General features: G+C 41.1%; 1 protein-coding gene across 1 annotated transcript in view; it reads left to right on the top strand.

Annotated features, from left to right (window-relative positions):
• VWA8 (von Willebrand factor A domain containing 8) overlaps positions 1-19,839 on the top strand; it is a 1,436,595-nt gene that overhangs the window by 1,045,791 nt on the left and 370,965 nt on the right. Inside the window, exon 37 of the mRNA XM_053707969.1 lies at positions 4,163-4,244. Within this exon, the coding sequence (XP_053563944.1) occupies positions 4,163-4,244 (82 nt within the window). The remainder of the gene's footprint in view (positions 1-4,162; positions 4,245-19,839) is intronic.

Below are 19,839 nucleotides of genomic sequence, written 5' to 3'. Positions count from 1 at the left end.
TAAGGATAAGCAGGAAGATAATAGACCCAAATTTATAACAACTTACAGTCTGGAATATGGGGAAGTGTGTAACATCATAAAAGAATGTATTCCAATCTTATATACAGATTTGGCATTAAAGAAAATAATTCAAAAAGGATGTGACTTTATCTCTAAGAAGGGGAAAACTATAGGAAACTATGTTTCTCCTTCTGACAGCTCTGGCAGTGGTTCTGCAACGTGTTGGTTGAAAAAGCGGAAAGGCTTTTTCAAATGCAGAAGGAATGTTTGTAAGACCTGTGATCATGTATCAGAGGGGGAAACATTTGTTTCAACCCATCTTCAAAAAACGTACAAAATTAATTTTTATTTAAACTGTAACACCACACATGTAATATATCTATTGACCTGTAGGGGTGCTATAAACAGTATGTAGGAAAAACTAAGAGATCCTTAAAGGACAGATTCTTGGCACACCTCAGGTCAATAGATGATATTGAGTCTGACACCCCAATAGCTAGGCATTTTCGAGAGCATCACAACTCTGATGCCAGCCTATTAATGGTCCAAGCAATAGACCATGTACCCCTATGGAAGAGGGGAGGTGACAGAGAAACAAAGCTAAATACTAGGGAAGTATTCTGGATTTTTTCCCTCAATACTATCATTCCGCAAGGATTAAATTTTAGAAGGGACATATATTTGTATATTTAACATAAATAAGAGAGGAATTTTGTATATTTATACATCAAACAGGGGAAAGTATAAATCTAATCCTTAGACTTCCATACTCTATGTAATACACATGTCTTTGTATATTGCCCCTCTATATTATGATTGTTCACTATATGCATTAGGTTATAAGATTATGAACAGAGTTTATGTGTATTTATTCATATTTAATCTTCAATAGTTCATATTAGTATTTTTAAGTGTATGAACTGAAGTGTTTATCTGAGCTTAGTGACTTTCATATGTATATATGTATCTGTGATTTGTATATATTATAATAGTTATTAACATAGACAATAATTAGATTACCATTTACTCATTTGAGTCTCTATACCTTTAAGAAATACCTATTTAAGGATAATGAGCTGGGACACCTGTGAGCAGTGAACAAGTGGCTGTAGGCACGAAACATGTCTGCTGCAGATTGCCCAGCTGTCTATGTTAAAATGTCAGTCTTGGTTTAAATAACTGTATCTGCCGATACTCTATGCTTTTACCTGCATTATCAAATAAAGGATTTATGTTTTATCTGCATTTGAGGATCCGGACTTTTCTTTGTATCCTATATATATATATATATATAGAGAGAGAGAGAGAGATGATTATATATAGTAGAGACTGCGCAAGGACAAACACACCTGGCCTTCAACAGACTGACCTGGCATCTGGGGCCGACTGGGCGTGACAGGGGCGTGGCGTGACGCGTCAGGGCCGGGTGTGAGGTGGGCGAAGCGGGGCTGGGCGTGGCCGTGCGGACGTGAGAGAGAGACTGAGAGAGATTAAAAGAGGGGGGATAGAGAGAGCGCAAAAGGGGGGTATGGAGAAAGCAAAAAATGGGGGATAGAGAGAGCAAAAGAGAGGGAGAGAGACAGCAAAAGAGAGGGGGCAGGAGAGTAAAAGAAAGGGGAGAGAAAGAGAGAGAGCAAAAGAGAGGGGGAGAAAGGGGAGAGAGAGCAAATGAGAGGGGGAGAGCGCAAACTTGGGGAGAGAGAGCGCAAAAGAGAGGGGGGAAAAGAGAGGGGGAGAGAGCAAAAGAGAGGAGAGAGAGAGCAAAAGAGAGGGGGAGAGAGAGAGCAAAAAAGAGGGGGGAGAGCGCAAAAGAGAGGGGAGAGAGAGTGCAAAAGAGAGGGGGGAAAGAGAGGGGGAGAGAGAGAGAGCAAAAGAGAGAGGAGAGAGAGCAAAAGAGAGGGGGAGAGAGAGAATAAGAGAGGGGGAGAGAGAGAGCAAAAGAGAGGGGGGAGAGACAGCAAAAGAGGGGGGGGAAAGAGAGCAAAAGAAAGGGGAGAGAGAGAGCAAAAGAGGGGGATAGAGAGAGCAAAAGAGAGGGGGGAGAGAGAGCAAAAGAGAATGGGAGACAGAAAGCAAAAGAGAGGGGGAGAGAGAGAGCAAAAGGGGGGGGGATAGAAAGAGCAAACAAGTGGGAATAGAGAGAGCAAAAGAGGGGGGATTGTCAGGTTAGGAAATGTCCAGAAGAAGACCCAAATGCTGGGGCGAACTTAAACAACACCCTTGCACTCTGAGTTTAATCCAGGACGTGACCCCACGACAACCTCTAAAAACCAATGTACTCACGATATGGAGCAGAGTTAGCCGGAGTCCAAAGTAATACAAGATATCAGCCAAATAGACTTCTGAGTAAGGAACTGGTTTCAGGAAATGTCTTCCACAGAATCAGGAGAGCAGGGATAGTCCACTTATACTCAAACAGAGGAAGGATAAAACAAGGAACAGTTAATAATGCAGGAGTAGGTAACTTGTTATCAGGCAGTTTGAGGGTTAACACTGTGTAGTTAGTCCTTGCAGAGTTTGGCAACAGGTTATCAGGCAGTTTGAAGGTTAATGCTGAATAGTCAGTACTTGCAGAGTTAGACAACAGGATATCAGGTAGTTTGAGGGTTAACACTGTGTAGTCAGTCCTTGCAGAGTATGGCAACAGGTTATCAGGCAGTTTGAGGGTTAATACTGAATAGTCAGTACTTGCAGAGTTAGACAACAGGATATCAGGTAGTTTGAAGGTTAACACAGATTAATCAGTATTTGCAGAGATTGGCAACAGGTTATCATGCAGTTTGAGAGTTTACACTGAATAAACAGTACTTGCAGAGTTTGGCAACAGGAATTCAAGCAGTTTGAAGGTTTACACTGAATAAACAGTATTTGCAGAGGTTGGCAACAGGTTAACATGCAGTTTGAGAGTTTCACAGGATAAACAGTACTTGCAGTATTTGGCAACAGGATATCAAGCAGTTTGAAGATTTACACTGAATAAACAGTATTTGCAGAGTTTGGCAAGAGGTTAACATGCAGTTTGAGAGTTTCACAGAATAAACAGTACTTATTTGGAAACAGGTTATCAGGAAGTTTGAGGGTTAACACAGCATAGTCAGTCTTTGCAGAGTTTGGCAACAGAAAATCAGCAGTTAGAGAGTTTCACAGCAAAGTCCTCACAGGAGCCACAAAGAGTAACAAACAAACAGGCACTGAAGAAACAAGAAGCGGCTCAGACTACCTGCCAATCAAGCACACAGAGAGGACTGCCGGAGCTTCCCAGCAGCCGAGCGTGACAGGGATAGAGAGAGCAAAAGAGAGGGAAAGAGACAGCAAAATAGAGGGGGGAGAGAGCAAAAGAAAGGGTGGGAGAGAGAGAGCAAAAGAGAGGGGGAGAGAGACAGCAAAAGAGAGGGGAGGAGAGCAAAATATACGGGGGAGAGAGAGAGCAAAAAAGAGGGTGTAGAGCGCAAAAGAGAGGGGAGAGAGAGAGCGCAAAATAGAGGGTGGAAAGAGAGGGGGAGAGAGAGCAACAGAGAGGGGGAGAGAGAGCAACAGAGAGGGGGAGAGATAGCAAAAAAAGGGGGAGAGAGACAGCAAAAGAAAGGAGGGAAAGAGAGCAAAAGAAAGGGGAGAGAGAGAGCAAAAGAGGGGGAGAGAGAGAGAAAAAGAGGAGGGATAGAGAGAGCAAAAGAGAGGGGGGCTAGAGCAAAAGAGGGGGATAGAGAGAGCAAAAGAGAGGGAGGGGGAGAGAGCAAAAGAAAGGGGGAGATACAACAGTCCGATGCTCATCGCCCCGTACTTGGTGCGTGTCTTTTTTCCGGCTTTTTTTATAAATATGGAGAGCGTATTCAGGTCTGCAGCCGCGATGTTAAGCGAGCGTATTGGTGCCGGCGAATGCAGCATAGTTGAGGCTTTGATAAATATCCCCCATAGTGTTGTGGTGGGATATCACGGTAAGAAAGTGGTATTGCTGCTAGAGACATAGTATTGTGGTGGGAAGAAATCAGTAGGTAAGGGTCTTGCAGTAGGCTAGGTGTAAGAAGTGACAGCTAAAGCTACCAAAACATTGTCTTTGGATAATTCTTGATGAACGCTGTAAAAGCCAACATCATAAATGCAATGTTTGCTAATCATCATTTCGATGAATTCATTTTAATAACTGCTCTTATTTTACTTACAGATGTTCTTCCTCCCCATGCATCTGGTTACCTGGAAGTCACAGATCTCAATTCAAAAAAATTGAAATATATTCCAGTCCCCAGGTAAGGTTTGTTAATTTTCTGCTACATTTTTAGCTTTGCTTCTAGTGAGTATATTAATTATTTTCATATAGTTAATGTAGCAGAGAATAACATTGTTTTTGGCCTTTAAAAACATGACATATTTATATATTTATATATATATATAAAAGGAAAATACAATTTTACAAAAGTTTCAATTTTGCTTTATTCTCTTGTTATTCCTTGTTGAAGAGATATTTAGATAGGTAGCGGGCACGTGTCTGGAGCACTGCATGACAGGAAATAGTGCTGCCATCTAGTGCTTTTGCTAATGTATAACATTGTTGCACACTCCTGAGCTTACCTTCCCGATTTTCAACAAAGGATAACAAGAAAACTAACAAAAATTGATATTAGAAATAAATTGGAAAGTTTTTTTAAAATTGTATGATATATATGTATCATGAAAGAAACATTTGGGTTTTATGTCCCTTTTCTAGTAGTGATTTTAGTATTAGCATTAGTAGTAATACATGGTACATGCTACAGCATGGTTATCATATGGAAATATTATTAATACAAATATATTTGCAACAGAACCTTAGGAGGGTTTTATTTAGAAATGAATTTCTGCTATAGTTATAAGATTACTTATGACCATATAGATTCTTAAAATCTAATCTAATAAATGTGATACAAAGCAAAAAAGGGTGATATATAATGATTCTGTTTTTGTCAATACAAACCTCAAAGAATAAAAGATTATATAGTATAGTCCTGTCATATCTCAGAGATCACAAAAGTGAGCTTACTCATGTTTTAACGATCTTTTTACTGCTTCTATCGTATATCATTGACGCTATGATCACAGCTCATAGCTAGCCACACATACAGTATGTATGAAGCAAAATATTTTTATTTAAAATGTAATTCATACTAGGGCTGATTACAGAAATAAAGGGCTTAATGCTTATTGTGTAATTATTTGCATTCACATAGCTAACATAAAGAAATATATAAATATGAATATGAGGTCACCCAGCTCTGATATGTGTACCCCATTTAAGTTTTGGTATACCTTTTAAATGTTGGTTTATTGGCACTCAAGTCAAAAGTAGGGTGCATCACATAATTTGTGTATCTCACTTATACATTGTCTTTAATTTCTTTCATTATTATTTCTTTCATATAGGGGGGCGAGAGTTCACAATCCATTACTCCTGGGAATTACCTTTCCTTACCACTAGGAGGAGGCAAAGATACCCAAGATCTCTATAAAGCCACTCCCACCTCTATGGTAACTAGTCTTGTCTTTGCCTCCACTGGAGGAAGGTGAAAAATGAAGGTGCTCCAGATGTTCAGCTGTGAGAAGGGTTCTCAGGCAACTTTTAGGCTCGGTTTCCCCTCAGAAAAATACTGTTGTCGGAGGTATGTATTGGGAGTACCGGGTAGTGGCACAATTACACTTTTTGGGAGTTAGTCACAAGTCTTTCCACCGGTGTTGTAGGGACCTGTCTTTTGCCTCCTCCTGTCGGGTCGTTGGCATACTCCTATTCCATATCCTCTGCAGCTATGTTTCAGCAATGGGTTGGCTTTCTACTGAATTTCTGCTTATTTCCAGTAGATTGGTGCCTATAGATAACTAAATTATTTTGTTTATAAGGCACTCTTTTAGCCTATTAGGCTATGTTATTGTATTTATTATACTTTTATAACCTGGCCTACACGAGATAGGCACATTGTTTTTTTAGAGCCTTGGTGGCTGAATCCTCAATTTACTATTCAGGGGGCTCCTTTTTTGTCTTCTGTTTCTAAACTTTTTCATCAGGATCTTAAACTCTAAGCATGATGGCATGGTGATTGAATGGCTAGTTTTTAGACAGAGAGGTTTTTTTATCTTTTGCTGAAACTTCTTGGACCTGTGATTAAAAAGCTTTATCATAAGGACTGGAAAGCCTTTATTTCCTGGTGTTTGGATCATGTTTTTTCCTTTTAGAATTCCTAGGTTTTTATTTTTTTCAGAATGGTTTGGATAAGGTTTTTTCACTGGTTCCTAGAAGGGTCAGATTTTTGCTCATTTAGTTTTGATCCCTTTTAGATTGCTATTTTTCGGGATATTCAGTGCTTTGTTTAGTCTGTAATCAGGTTATTTAGCCAGTTTCTCCTCCTTTTTGTTTCGGAAGGTTTTGCAGGCTCCTCTTGTTAAGTTTTGTTCTTTTTGACAATTTCATCTGCCAGGAGGGTTTCTGAATTGTTTGCTCTTTTTGTGACTTTCTTTATCTTATTTTTCATTTAGATAAGGCATTGTTGAGGACAAAGTTTGTTTTCTTGCCAAAGATGGTATCTCTGAAGTATGTTATTCAGGAGATATTTGTTTGTATATGTTTTTATCCTAAGAGTTCTGTGGAGAAGCATCTCCATAACTTTGATGTTGTTTGAACCTTGAAGTTTTATCCACAGACTACTAGAGTTTTTAGACAATCATCTAGTTTGTTTGTTATTTTTTTTGGTTCTAGAATGAAATCTTGGTATTGGTTTCCAGGAGTAATGGATTGTGGACTCTCACCATCTATATGAAAGAAAATATAATTTATACGCACCTGATAAATTAATTTATTTCATGGTGGTGAGGGTCCACGAGACCCACTCTGTTAATTTTCTGTTAATTTTCTGATGGTAGTTTTGTATTTTTTGCACCTCTTTTTTCTTCTTTTATTTACTTTGTTTTCTTTCCCTACCTCTTTTTTGCTTGGCTATAAGTCAGACTAACTACCATAGAGGTGGGAGTTGCTTTACAGGGCTCTTGGAGCTTGGGAATCTTTGCCACTTCCTAGTGGCCAGGAAAGGTAATTCCCTGGAGTATTGAATTAATTATACTGGTAAGCATAAATTATGTTTTTAATACGCATGTGGGAAATCCTCTCTATATTAACTCAGATATAAGCTGTAATTGTTTGCTATGCTGCATTTGTCAGGAAAGATTCTTTTATAGCAACTCTAAAGACCATTGCTCCATAACCCTGTCCGCCTGCTCTGAGTAGGCGGACAGGAATCGCCGCAATTCAACCCGATCGAATACGATCGGATTGATTGACACCCCCCTACTGGCGGCAGGGGGCGGCGTTGCACCAGCAATGGTGCAATGCTGAATACGGAGAGCGTATTGCTCTCCGCATTCAGCGAGGTCTTTCTTAAATAGGCCTCAAAGATGGGAAGAGAGAGACAGAGGGGCAGAAGAGAGAGACAGATAGAGGGGGAAAGAGAGAGAGAGAGACAGACAGAGGGGGAAGAAAGAGAGAGAGACAGACAGAGGGGGGGGGGGATTCAGAGAGACAGACAGAGGGGGGATTCAGAGAGACAGAGCAGGGGGTTCAGAGAGACAGACGGGGGATTCAGAGAGTTAGACAGAGGGAGGGATTCAGAGAGACAGACAGAGGGGGGATTCAGAGACAGAGGGGGGGGTTCAGAGAGAGACAGAGGGGGATATATGTATTTATGTGTTAATATGTGTGTATATGTCTGTAAATACATATATACACATATAAATGCATAAATACATCTGTACACACATATAATTATTATTTTATTATTATACTTTATTTATGAAGCGCCAACATATTCTGCAGCGCTCTCCATGTATACAATTAATTTAAATAAAACAATGATATAAAACTTGTAAGAGACAGGACAAAATTTACAAACACATACAGGAGGAATTGAGGGCCCTATTCCCATTGGAATTTACAATCTAGAAGATAAGTATAAACAGATATACTTTCAACTTGTCATACGAGCACTAAGCCCGTTGCACGCAAACACCTGCGATAAAACCGATTTAGCTGGCATTTAACTGTTAGTGTGCCTCTCGTAATCTAGCCCTTAGTGCTCAAATGATTAAAAGCTGTTTCTTATACAGCATATATGGCATGTTACAGGATTAGCTTTGAGTATGATAAACCTTTCCTGAAGCTAAATATTTTACTTTTAATCCTTGGTTCAGCTTTGTTCAAAATTCTAGATGCAAAAGATAAGGCTGACAGTCATGTTTGTAATACTCTGACCTACACAACAATATTGGATTTGTTTTTATAACCAGACTATGGGCCTTGTCTGACCTTTTTGGTCAATAATCAAAGGATCAAACCATGTGCTTAAGGGAGGATTATGCACTTATTGGAATAGGGCAAAGTTTCATTTTGCTATGATTAGTGTTTATATTACCAGTCTGTGCTCAAGGGACAGAAGAACATCCTCAACCTTCCTTCACTCGTGTCTCTAACTGGATTTACTGGAACATTTTTTCATGAAGAAAACAACCAAATTCCTATATATTTAATTGTCTTGTTTTTTGCAAAAATGATTTAGAAGCACTTAAGAAAGCAAATTAATTTACTGCGAGGAAAGAACATTTCTACTCTAACTTTATGGACAATGACTAAATAAAAATACATGTGCAGTGAATATTTAACAATTAAAAAGAAGAATGGGGAAACAACATAATTCTAAGGAACCAAACACATATTTAAAGATATTATGTAGTCAAAATGACACTTTCATTATTCAGATAGAGCATACAATTTTAAACAACTTTCTATTTAAATTGTTTCATTTCTCCAACATAGGTGTGTCCGGTCCACGGCGTCATCCTTACTTGTGGGATATTCTCTTCCCCAACAGGAAATGGCAAAGAGCCCAGCAAAGCTGGTCACATGATCCCTCCTAGGCTCCGCCTACCCCAGTCATTCTCTTTGCCGTTGTACAGGCAACATCTCCACGGAGATGGCTTAGAGTTTTTTAGTGTTTAACTGTAGTTTTTATTATTCAATCAAGAGTTTGTTATTTTAAAATAGTGCTGGTATGTACTATTTACTCTGAAACAGAAAAGAGATGAAGATTTCTGTTTGTATGAGGAAAATGATTTTAGCAACCGTTACTAAAATCCATGGCTGTTCCACACAGGACTGTTGAGAGGAATTAACTTCAGTTGGGGGAACAGTGAGCAGTCTTTTGCTGCTTGAGGTATGACACATTCTAACAAGACGATGTAATGCTGGAAGCTGTCATTTTCCCTATGGGATCCGGTAAGCCATTTTTATTCACACAGTAAATAAGGGCTTCACAAGGGCTTATTAAGACTGTAGACATTTTCTGGGCTAAATCGATCATATTTACACATATTTAGCCTTGAGGAATCATTTAATCTGGGTATTTTTTGTAAAATAATATCGGCAGGCACTGTTTTAGACACTTTATTCTATTGGGGCTTTCCCTAATCATAGTCAGAGCCTCATTTTCGCGCCGGTATGGCGCACTTGTTTTTGAGAACAGCATGACATGCAGCTGCATGTGTGTGGAGCTCTGATACATAGAAAAGTCTTTCTGAAGGCATTATTTGGTATCGTATTCCCCTTTGGGCTTGGTTGGGTCTCAGCAAAGCAGATTCCAGGGACTGTAAAGGGGTTAAATATAAAAACGGCTCCGGTTCCGTTATTTTAAGGGTTAAAGCTTCCAAATTTGATCCCGGGGCCCCCCGAAGCTTTTCCTATACTCAAGCGGGTGGCGTACATTGTTAATAAAGAATGGGACAGGCCCGGTGTACCTTTCGTACCTCCCCCCATATTTAAAAAATTGTTTCCTATAGTCGACCCCAGAAAGGACTTATGGCAGACAGTCCCCAAGGTCGAGGGGGCGGTTTCTACTCTAAACAAGCGCACCACTATACCCATAGAAGATAGTTGTGCTTTCCAAGATCCTATGGATAAAAAATTAGAAGGTTTGCTAAAAAAGATGTTTGTTCAGCAAGGTTACCTTCTACAACCAATTGCATGCATTGTCCCTGTCACTACAGCCGCGTGTTTCTGGTGCGATGAGCTAGAAAAGGCGATTATTAGTAATTCTTCTTCTTATGAGGAGATTATGGACAGAATTCGTGCTCTTAAATTGGCTAATTCTTTCACCCTAGACGCCACCTTGCAATTGGCTAGGTTAGCGGCGAAAAATTCTGGGTTTGCTATTGTGGCGCGCAGAGCGCTTTGGTTAAAATCTTGGTCAGCGGATGCGTCTTCCAAGAACAAATTGTTTGACATTCCTTTCAAGGGGAAAACACTGTTTGGCCCTGACTTGAAAGAGTTTATCTCTGATATCACTGGGGGCAAGGGCCACGCCCTTCCTCAGAATAGGTCTTTCAAGGCCAAAAATAAACCTAATTTTCGTCCCTTTCGCAGAAACGGACCAGCCCCAAGTGCTACATCCTCTAAGCAGGAGGGTAATACTTCTCAAGCCAATCCAGCCTGGAGACCAAGGCAAGGCTGGAACAAAGGAAAGCAGGCCAAGAAACCTGCCACTGCTCCCAAGACAGCATGAGACGCGGGCCCCCGATCCGGGACCGGATTTGGTGGGGGGCAGACTCTCTCTCTTCACTCAGGCTTGGGCAAGAGATGTTCTGGATCCTTGGGCGCTAGAAATAGTCTTCCAAGGTTATCTTCTGGAAGTGATTCATCCTGTTCCATTAAAAGAACGAGGGATGGGGTTCTACTCCAATCTGTTCGTAGTTCCCAAAAAAGAGGGAACGTTCAGACCAATCTTAGATCTCAAGATCCTAAACAAGTTTCTCAAGGTTCCATCGTCCAAAATGGAAACCATTCGAACAATCCTTCCATCCAGGAAGGTCAATTCTTGACCACGGTGGATTTAAAGGATGCGTATCTACATATTCCTGTCCACAAGGAACATCATCGGTTCCTAAGGTTCGCATTCCTGGACAAGCATTACCAGTTCGTGGCGCTTCCTTTCGGATTAGCCACTGTTCCAAGGATTTTCACAAAGGTACTAGGGTCCCTTCTGGCGGTGCTAAGACCAAGGGGCATTGCTGTAGTACCTTACTTGGACGACATTCTGATTCAAGCGTCGTCCCTTCCTCAAGCAAAGGCTCACACGGACATAGTCCTGGCCTTTCTCGGATCTCACGGATGGTAAGTGAACGTGGAAAAGAGTTCTCTATCTCCGTCGACAAGAGTTCCCTTCTTGGGAACAATAATAGACTCCTTAGAAATGAGGATTTTTCTGACAGAGACCAGAAAAACAAAACTTCTAAACTCTTGTCGGATACTTCCTTCCGTTCCTCTTCCTTCCATAGCGCAGTGCATGGAAGTGATAGGTTTGATGGTAGCGGCAATGGACATAGTTCCTTTTGCGCGCATTCGTCTAAGACCATTTCAATTGTGTATGCTCAGTCAGTGGAATGGGGACTATACAGACTTGTCTCCGAAGATACAAGTAAATCAGAGGACCAGAGACTCACTCCGTTGGTGGCTGTCCCTGGACAACCTGTCGCAAGGGGTGACCTCCCGCAGACCAGAGTGGGTCATTGTCACGACCGACGCCAGTCTGATGGGCTGGGGCGCGGTCTGGGGATCCCTGAAAGCTCAGGGTCTTTGGTCTCGGGAAGAATCTCTTCTACCGATAAATATTCTGGAACTGAGAGCGATATTCAATGCTCTCAAGGCTTGGCCTCAGCTAGCGAGGGCCAAGTTCATACGGTTTCAATCAGACAACATGACGACTGTTGCGTACATCAACCATCAGGGGGGAACAAGGAGTTCCCTGGCGATGGAAGAAGTGACCAAAATCATTCAATGGGCGGAGACTCGCTCCTGCCACCTGTCTGCAATCCACATCCCAGGAGTGGAAACTTGGGAAGCGGATTTTCTGATTCGTCAGACATTGCATCCGGGGGTGTGGGAACTCCATCCGGAAATCTTTGCCCAAATCACTCAACTGTGGGGCATTCCAGACATGGATCTGATGGCCTCTCGTCAGAACTTCAAGGTTCCTTGCTACGGGTCCAGATCCAGGGATCCCAAGGCGACTCTAGTAGATGCACTAGTAGCACCTTGGACCTTCAACCTAGCTTATGTATTCCCGCCGTTTCCTCTCATCCCCAGGCTGGTAGCCAGGATCAATCAGGAGAGGGCGTAGGTGATCTTGATAGCTCCTGCGTAACCACGCAGGACTTGGTAGGCAGATCTGGTGAATATGTCATCGGCTCCACCATGGAAGCTACCTTTGAGACGAGACCTCCTTGTTCAAGGTCCGTTCGAACATCCGAATCTGGTCCTACTCCAGCTGACTGCTTGGAGATTGAACGCTTGATCTTATCAAAGCGAGGGTTCTCAGATTCTGTTATTGATACTCTTGTTCAGGCCAGAAAGCCTGTAACTAGAAAAATTTACCACAAAATATGGAAAAAATATATCTGTTGGTGTGAATCTAAAGGATTCCCTTGGGACAAGGTAAAGATTCCTAGGATTCTATCCTTTCTTCAAGAAGGATTGGAGAAAGGATTATCTGCAAGTTCCTTGAAGGGACAGATTTCTGCCTTGTCTGTGTTACTTCACAAAGAGCTGACAGCTGTGCCAGATGTTCAAGCCTTTGTTCAGGCTCTGGTTAGAATCAAGCCTGTTTACAAACCTTTGACTCCTCCTTGGAGTCTCAACTTAGTTCTTTCAGTTCTTCAGGGGGTTCCGTTTGAACCCTTACATTCCGTTGATATTAAGTTATTATCTTGGAAAGTTTTGTTTTTGGCTGCAATTTCTTCCGCTAGAAGAGTTTCAGAATTATCTGCTCTGCAGTGTTCTCCTCCTTATCTGGTGTTCCATGCAGATAAGGTGGTTTTACGTACTAAACCTGGTTTTCTTCCAAAAGTTGTTTCTAACAAAAACATTAACCAGGAGATAGTCATGCCTTCTTTGTGTCCGAAACCAGTTTCGAAGAAGGAACGTTTGTTGCACAATTTGGATGTTGTTCGCGCTCTAAAATTCTTTTAGATGCTGCAAAGGATTTTAGACAAACATCTTCCTTGTTTGTTGTTTATTCCGGTAACAGGAGAGGTCAAAAAGCAACTTCTACCTCTCTCTCTTTTTGGATTAAAAGCATCATCAGATTGGCTTACGAGACTGCCGGACGGCAGCCTCCTGAAAGAATCACAGCTCATTCCACTAGGGCTGTGGCTTCCACATGGGCCTTCAAGAACGAGGCTTCTGTTGATCAGATATGTAGGGCAGCGACTTGGTCTTCACTGCACACTTTTACCAAATTTTACAAGTTTGATACTTTTGCTTCTTCTGAGGCTATTTTTTGGGAGAAAGGTTTTGCAAGCCGTGGTGCCTTCCATTTAGGTGACCTGATTTGCTCCCTCCCTTCATCCGTGTCCTAAAGCTTTGGTATTGGTTCCCACAAGTAAGGATGACGCCGTGGACCGGACACACCTATGTTGGAGAAAACAGAATTTATGTTTACCTGATAAATTACTTTCTCCAACGGTGTGTCCGGTCCACGGCCCGCCCTGGTTTTTTAATCAGGTCTGATAATTTATTTTCTTTAACTACAGTCACCACGGTATCATATGGTTTCTCCTATGCAAATATTCCTCCTTAACGTCGGTCGAATGACTGGGGTAGGCGGAGCCTAGGAGGGATCATGTGACCAGCTTTGCTGGGCTCTTTGCCATTTCCTGTTGGGGAAGAGAATATCCCACAAGTAAGGATGACGCCGTGGACCGGACACACCGTTGGAGAAAGTAATTTATCAGGTAAACATAAATTCTGTTTTGTTGAAAAGCAGCAATGCACTATAGGGAGCTAGTTGCTGATTAGGGGCTGCACATATATGCCTCTTGTCATTGGCTCACTCAATATGTTCAGATAGCTCCCAGTAGGGCATTGCTGTTCCTTCAACAAAGAATACCATGAGAATTAGGCAGAGTTACTTAAAATTTTATAATGTATTTGAATCATGCAAGAAACATTTTTGGTGTCATGTCCCTTTAAGGAAAATAGCTTGATTTTTCAACACAAGTTTTATCAGTTTGCATGGATGTTTTATACAGATGGGCATTTTTTATGGTTGTTCATTTAAATGGACATTCATTAGTGAAGTTTCTTTTTACAAAAATGAAAAAAGGGTTAAACACCTAGAGCCCCATTTATTAAGATGCAGCTTCGGGCCTCAGTATTTCAGGCTTTGCGTGAGCTGGCCTCATTAGAATATGTATTCAGCACTAGTCTGCTAGAATTCTGTTAAAACTCAATCTTATTTTTCACGTAGTTTAAAAAAAAAAAAAAAAACATTTTAAGAAAAAACATGTTTCTTCTATAAAGGTAAGACGAGTCCACGGATTCATCATTTACTTGTGGGATATTATCCTTCCCTACAGGAAGTGGCAAAGAGCACCACAGCAGAGCTGTCTATATAGCTCCTCCCTTAGCTCCACCCCCCAGTCATTCTCTTTTCCTACTCTAAGTACTACGAAGGGTAAAGTGAAAGTGGTGATAAAATATGTGTTTCCACCGTTTCCTCTCCTTCCTCGTTTGATTGCCAGAATCAAACAGTAGAGAGCTTTGGTGATTTTGATAGCACCTGCGTGGCCACGCAGGACTTGGTATGCAGACCTGGTGGACATGTCATCTCTTCCACCATGGACTCTGAGACAGGACCTTCTGATTCAAGGTCCGTTCCAGCATCCAAATCTAGTTTCTCTGCGGCTGACTGCTTGGAGATTGAACGCTTGATTTTATCCAAGCGGGGTTTCTCTGAGTCTGTCATAGATACCTTGATTCAGGCTCGAAAGCCTGTCACTAGGAAAATTTATCATAAGATATGGCGTAAATATCTTTATTGGTGCGAATCCAAAGGCTACTCATGGAGTAAGATCAGGATTCCTAGGATTTTGTCCTTTCTCCAAGAAGGATTGGAGAAGGGGCTATCAGCTAGTTCCTTAAAGGGACAGATATCTGCTTTATCAATTCTACTGCACAAGCGTCTGGCAGATGTTCCAGACGTTCAGGCGTTCTGTCAGGCTTTCGTTAGAATTAAGCCTGTGTTTAAACCTGTTGCTCCGCCATGGAGTTTGAATTTAGTTCTTAAAGTTCTTCAAGGGGTTCCGTTTGAACCTATGCATTCCATAGATATTAAGCTTCTATCTTGGAAAGTTCTGTTTTTAGCTGCTATCTCTTTGGCTCGAAGAGTTTCTCAACTATCTGCATTACAATGCGACTCGCCTTATCTTGTTTTCCATGCTGATAAGGTGGTTTTGCGTACCAAACCTGGATTCCTTCCAAAGGTTGTTACTAATAGGAATATCAATCAGGAAATTGTTTTTCCTTCTCTATGTCCTAATCCTTCCTCTAAGAAGGAGCATCTGTTGCACAACTTGGATGTGGTTCGTGCTTTGAAGTTTTACTTGCAAGCAACCAAAGATTTCCGTCAAACATCTTCTTTGTTTGTTGTCTATTCTGGAAAACGTAGAGGTAAAAAAGCTACGGCTACCTCTCTTTCTTTTTGGCTGAAAAGCATTATCCGTTTGGCATACGAGACTGCTGGACAGCAGCCTCCTGAAAGGATTACAGCTCACTCTACTAGAGCGGTGGCTTCCACATGGGCTTTTAAAAATGATGCTTCTGTTGAACAGATTTGTAAGGCTGCGACTTGGTCTTCGCTTCATACCTTTTCCAAATTTTACAAATTTGATACTTTTGCTTCTTCGGAGGCTATTTTTGGGAGAAAAGTTCGTCAAGCAGTGGTGCCTTCTGTTTAACCATCTGTCTTGTCCCTCACATTCATCCGTGTCCTGTAGCTTTGGTATTGTATCCCACAAGTAATGGATGAATCCGTGGACTCGTCTTACCATTATAGAAGAAAACTAAATTTATGCTTACCTGATAAATTGATTTATTCTATGGTAAGACGAGTCCACGGCACGCCCTGTCATTTTAAGACAGATTATATTTTTTTATTTAAACTCAGTCACCTCTGCACCTTGTAGTTTCTCCTTTTTCTTCCTGTACCTTCGGTCGAATGACTGGGGGGTGGAGCTAAGGGAGGAGCTATATAGACAGCTCTGCTGTGGTACTCTTTGCCACTTCCTGTAGGGAAGGATAATATCCCACAAGTAAAGGATGAATCCGTGGACTTGTCTTACCATAGAATAAATCAATTTGTCAGGTAAGCATAAATTTAGTTTTTCCAGGATTTGTCAGGTATTGGCTTTCCTTTAAAAGGGCAATGCAGATTTGCAGCTGTATATTAAATCTGTTTGCTCTATGCCAAATAAACTGTTACTTGATTTCTTAAAGGGACACGTCAAAATTAAACTTTCGTGAATTAAATAGTAGTTTTCCAATTCACTTCTATTATCAAAATTCTCCCAATCTTGTGTATTTATATGCACACTTTCTGAGGCACCAGCTCCTACTGAGCATGTACAAGAATTCACAGTATATATGCATATGCGCTTGTGCAATGTCTGTCTGTTTAAAGTCATAATTGTGCAGTACCACGTCTTTTATCTGTCTAACAGAAAAAGTACAAACAATAGATACAGAATGAATATAGGTAAACTTTCCTGTGTGAGAGTGCAGCCAACCAGGAGTTTTTCCCAGGACTTTACACACAATGTAGTAGAAAGGATAGGGTAGCACTCCTTTCTCACAGGTGATGCAGTCGGATCTAACAAGGAAGCACAATGGTGTGATACCTTCAAAGCAAGAGCGGGGTACTAAATAGAAAGTACTCACAGGATATATAGAAGTAATCACGGCTTTATTAAATCTTCTGACAGCAGTTAAAGCAGCACTGAAGATAAAAAAAGAGATTACAGCTCTTTTTATAGATTATTTGCTCATGAGAAAGGCAGTTACTGCTGAAACACGTTATGTATTGAACTGTTTTTTATCTTGTCATTGAAATTGCTTTTATCATCTCACAATTAGTGAGCTTTTATCTTCAGTGCTGCTTTAACTGCTGTCAGAAGATTTAATAAAGCTGTGATTACTTCTATATATCCTGTGAGTTCTATCCTGTGGAAATTCAAATAAGTAACCGTAGTGGACAAAAGAGAAACTGCCCACCAGGAAATGTAATGCAAAAAAATATGAGACAGAAAAGAAGCACCCCCTATTCACTCAGAGGTTAAAAAAAAACAAATTTACAGAATTACGAATTCCCAAAATATAACTTATAATTATTTTCATAAAACATAACCTTTATTAGTGAAAAGTTAAAAGCATAGGTAAAAACATGTAAAAGTAAAAAAAAGTGATAATACTTGTGAGTCCAGGGCTCAACAAAAAAGGAAAAAAAAAAAACAATATATAATAACTAGCACGGGAAAAAGCACAAAAGGGGTAACGAAACATAAAAAAAGTCCCTTTCATAAATCTATCAGTGACTATTAAGTACTTTGCACTAGAGCGAGAAAGGGGAGCCGGAAACCCATTTACTGCCCCGTCAAGAGACCTCATTCTGAAGGAGAGAGCCAGGCAAAAGCAAACTGTTCCTTTCAATAAAACTAAGCTGCAGGAAGTCCACACACTCTGGAGTTTCAGACAGAGAGATTCAACACGTTACTAAGCATAGTAGATACTTGGATGTCCCGTATCGCTGGGGCTTTACTTTCAGCTTACTGTCCTCGAGAGGACATGAAGCAGTCTACAGAACTAAAAGAGGACCTAGATGACTTCTGCAAGAGACTCTCTGCATACAGACAAAGAGAGACGTCACCTTCTGGTATCTGGACTAATTTACATCTGACCTAAAACACTGATTATGCCCACAAAGCAGGAAAAAGTTTTCAAATCAATAGCACATAAAAGCCCTGACACATCGTAAAGGCATGTTAATTATGGCAGGTGACTTTAACATACCCCTTGATATGAGGAACCTACATTATTATTGTCCTTTTTCAATGCACTGGACGAAGTTGTTACATTCTCCCCAAGGCTCCGATATTTCAAACCATTGACAGACTGTCGGGAAACTGCTTTTCTGGCTCGTCGACCTCTCAGTCCGACAGTCTGTCAAGATATTCTAATAAAAGGGGCGTGTCCGAGCAATTTCCGACGAGCAGCGATGTCTCTCCAATAGAAGTCAATGGGAGCGTGACATCACCACCAACGTCGCCGCTCGTCGGCATTTTGCTACGGTGGGGGCCCCCTATTTTTAGTTTGCCTAGGCACGCTTCTAATATTGCAGTGGGGACTCTGAAGCAAAGTGCAGGCTACTCGCACTAACTCCCCCTGAGCGCCTATCACTATGTCACGCCTCAGCTACACTCCCCCTGCTCCGCCTCACTAACTTCCACTGGCCGGCTACACCTATGTCACAGCTAACCTACACTCCCCCTGTAACGCCCAGCTAACTCCCCTGACCGCCTACACCACGTCACGCCTAACCTACACACACTTTGGAACTCCCAGCTAAGTTTCTAATACCGCCTACACTGTAATGTCTAAACCACACTCTCCTGGAACGCCCCAGCTAACTCCCACATTCTGCCTACTGTCAAAAAATAACTCACTATAATAAACTATACTAAGTAATAAACCTCCCCATTATAACTATGAAGCTCTGTAGCTAAAGCTATAATAAATGTTTACATAATGTGTCACATAGATGCGCTAAAACGCCGGGGGGCGATCGCTAGAGGGCCTGCAAAACCTTGCTGGTCTAGCCGGACTCCTGGAACCTAGCGCCGGACCAGAATTGAGCCCCTGTCCACCACTTCTTAAAAGGGGTGCCGATTGAGTAGGGTGCAGGGGATCTAGTCATACTTTTAGTATGTTGTCGGTAATTTATCAAGGGATACCACTTGTTTGGGAGTGCTACCTTCTGGGAGGAATGGGATATACTTCAAATCCGGTCACCCATTCTGCCCAGAAGGTTTTGCCGGTCATCCGACATTTACCTCATCTCCTTGACAAAATATGCCTTGACAAAATATTTCAACTTTTATTTTCTAGGCTAGGTTTTTTTTAGTTAGATTTTGTTATTTTTGGGGGGGGGGTTACTGGTGTGGGGTTACTTGTATTGTAGAGGGGGGGTTTGTTATTGTTTTTATCCAAAAAGAGATGATCACGTTAGGGCAATGCCCTACAGAAGACCCTTTTAAGAACTATTGTAATTTATTTTAGTGTTAGAGTTTATTTGTTTTTTTTTGTTTTGGGTGGGTTTTTTATTTTATGGGCCATGTAGTTCATCATTAGTTATTATGGTAGGTATTTTATTCTGGATGCTGTAGTTTATTATTTTTTGTAACTTAGATTTTTTTTTCTTGTGACTTGTGTAACTTAGTGGGTTTAGTTTAGAGGGGGGATTCGTTTAGATGGGGGGTTAGGTGTTAGGTAGAGTAGGGTTAGATTGCATTTGGGGTTGTGATAGTTTAGGTGTAATAGTTTTATTTACTTAGATTTCTATTTTTTGTTAACTTAGGGGGTTTAGTTTACAGGGGTATAGGTGTTAGTTTGCAATCATGGGGTACCTTGGTTAAGGGGTATTAGGATTAGTGGTTAGGCACCACAGTTATAGTACAGGGATCCTTTTACTATACATCACCAATATGGTCGGTGATGCTGGGTGTTGTCTATAGCCAGCATTGTCGACCAATGGCATGTATAGTAAACGCCTCTCGGCAATGCCACTATTTCGGAGAACTAGGAATATTTTGACAGGCTCGCTTGACATATCTTTAGACATGTATATACGTATGTATCTCTATGTTAAAGCCCTTTGTCTGCCTTTTTTCCTCCCTAACACCTGAGACTTTATATCTTTGAGCCCTTATAACTTTTTTGTGCAATATTTA

The sequence above is a fragment of the Bombina bombina genome, chromosome 3 (genome assembly GCF_027579735.1).
Source record: "Bombina bombina isolate aBomBom1 chromosome 3, aBomBom1.pri, whole genome shotgun sequence".
Taxonomy (NCBI): Eukaryota; Metazoa; Chordata; class Amphibia; order Anura; family Bombinatoridae; genus Bombina; species Bombina bombina.
Note: the sequence above shows the minus strand (reverse complement) of the source record. Positions and strands in the feature narration are given on the sequence as shown.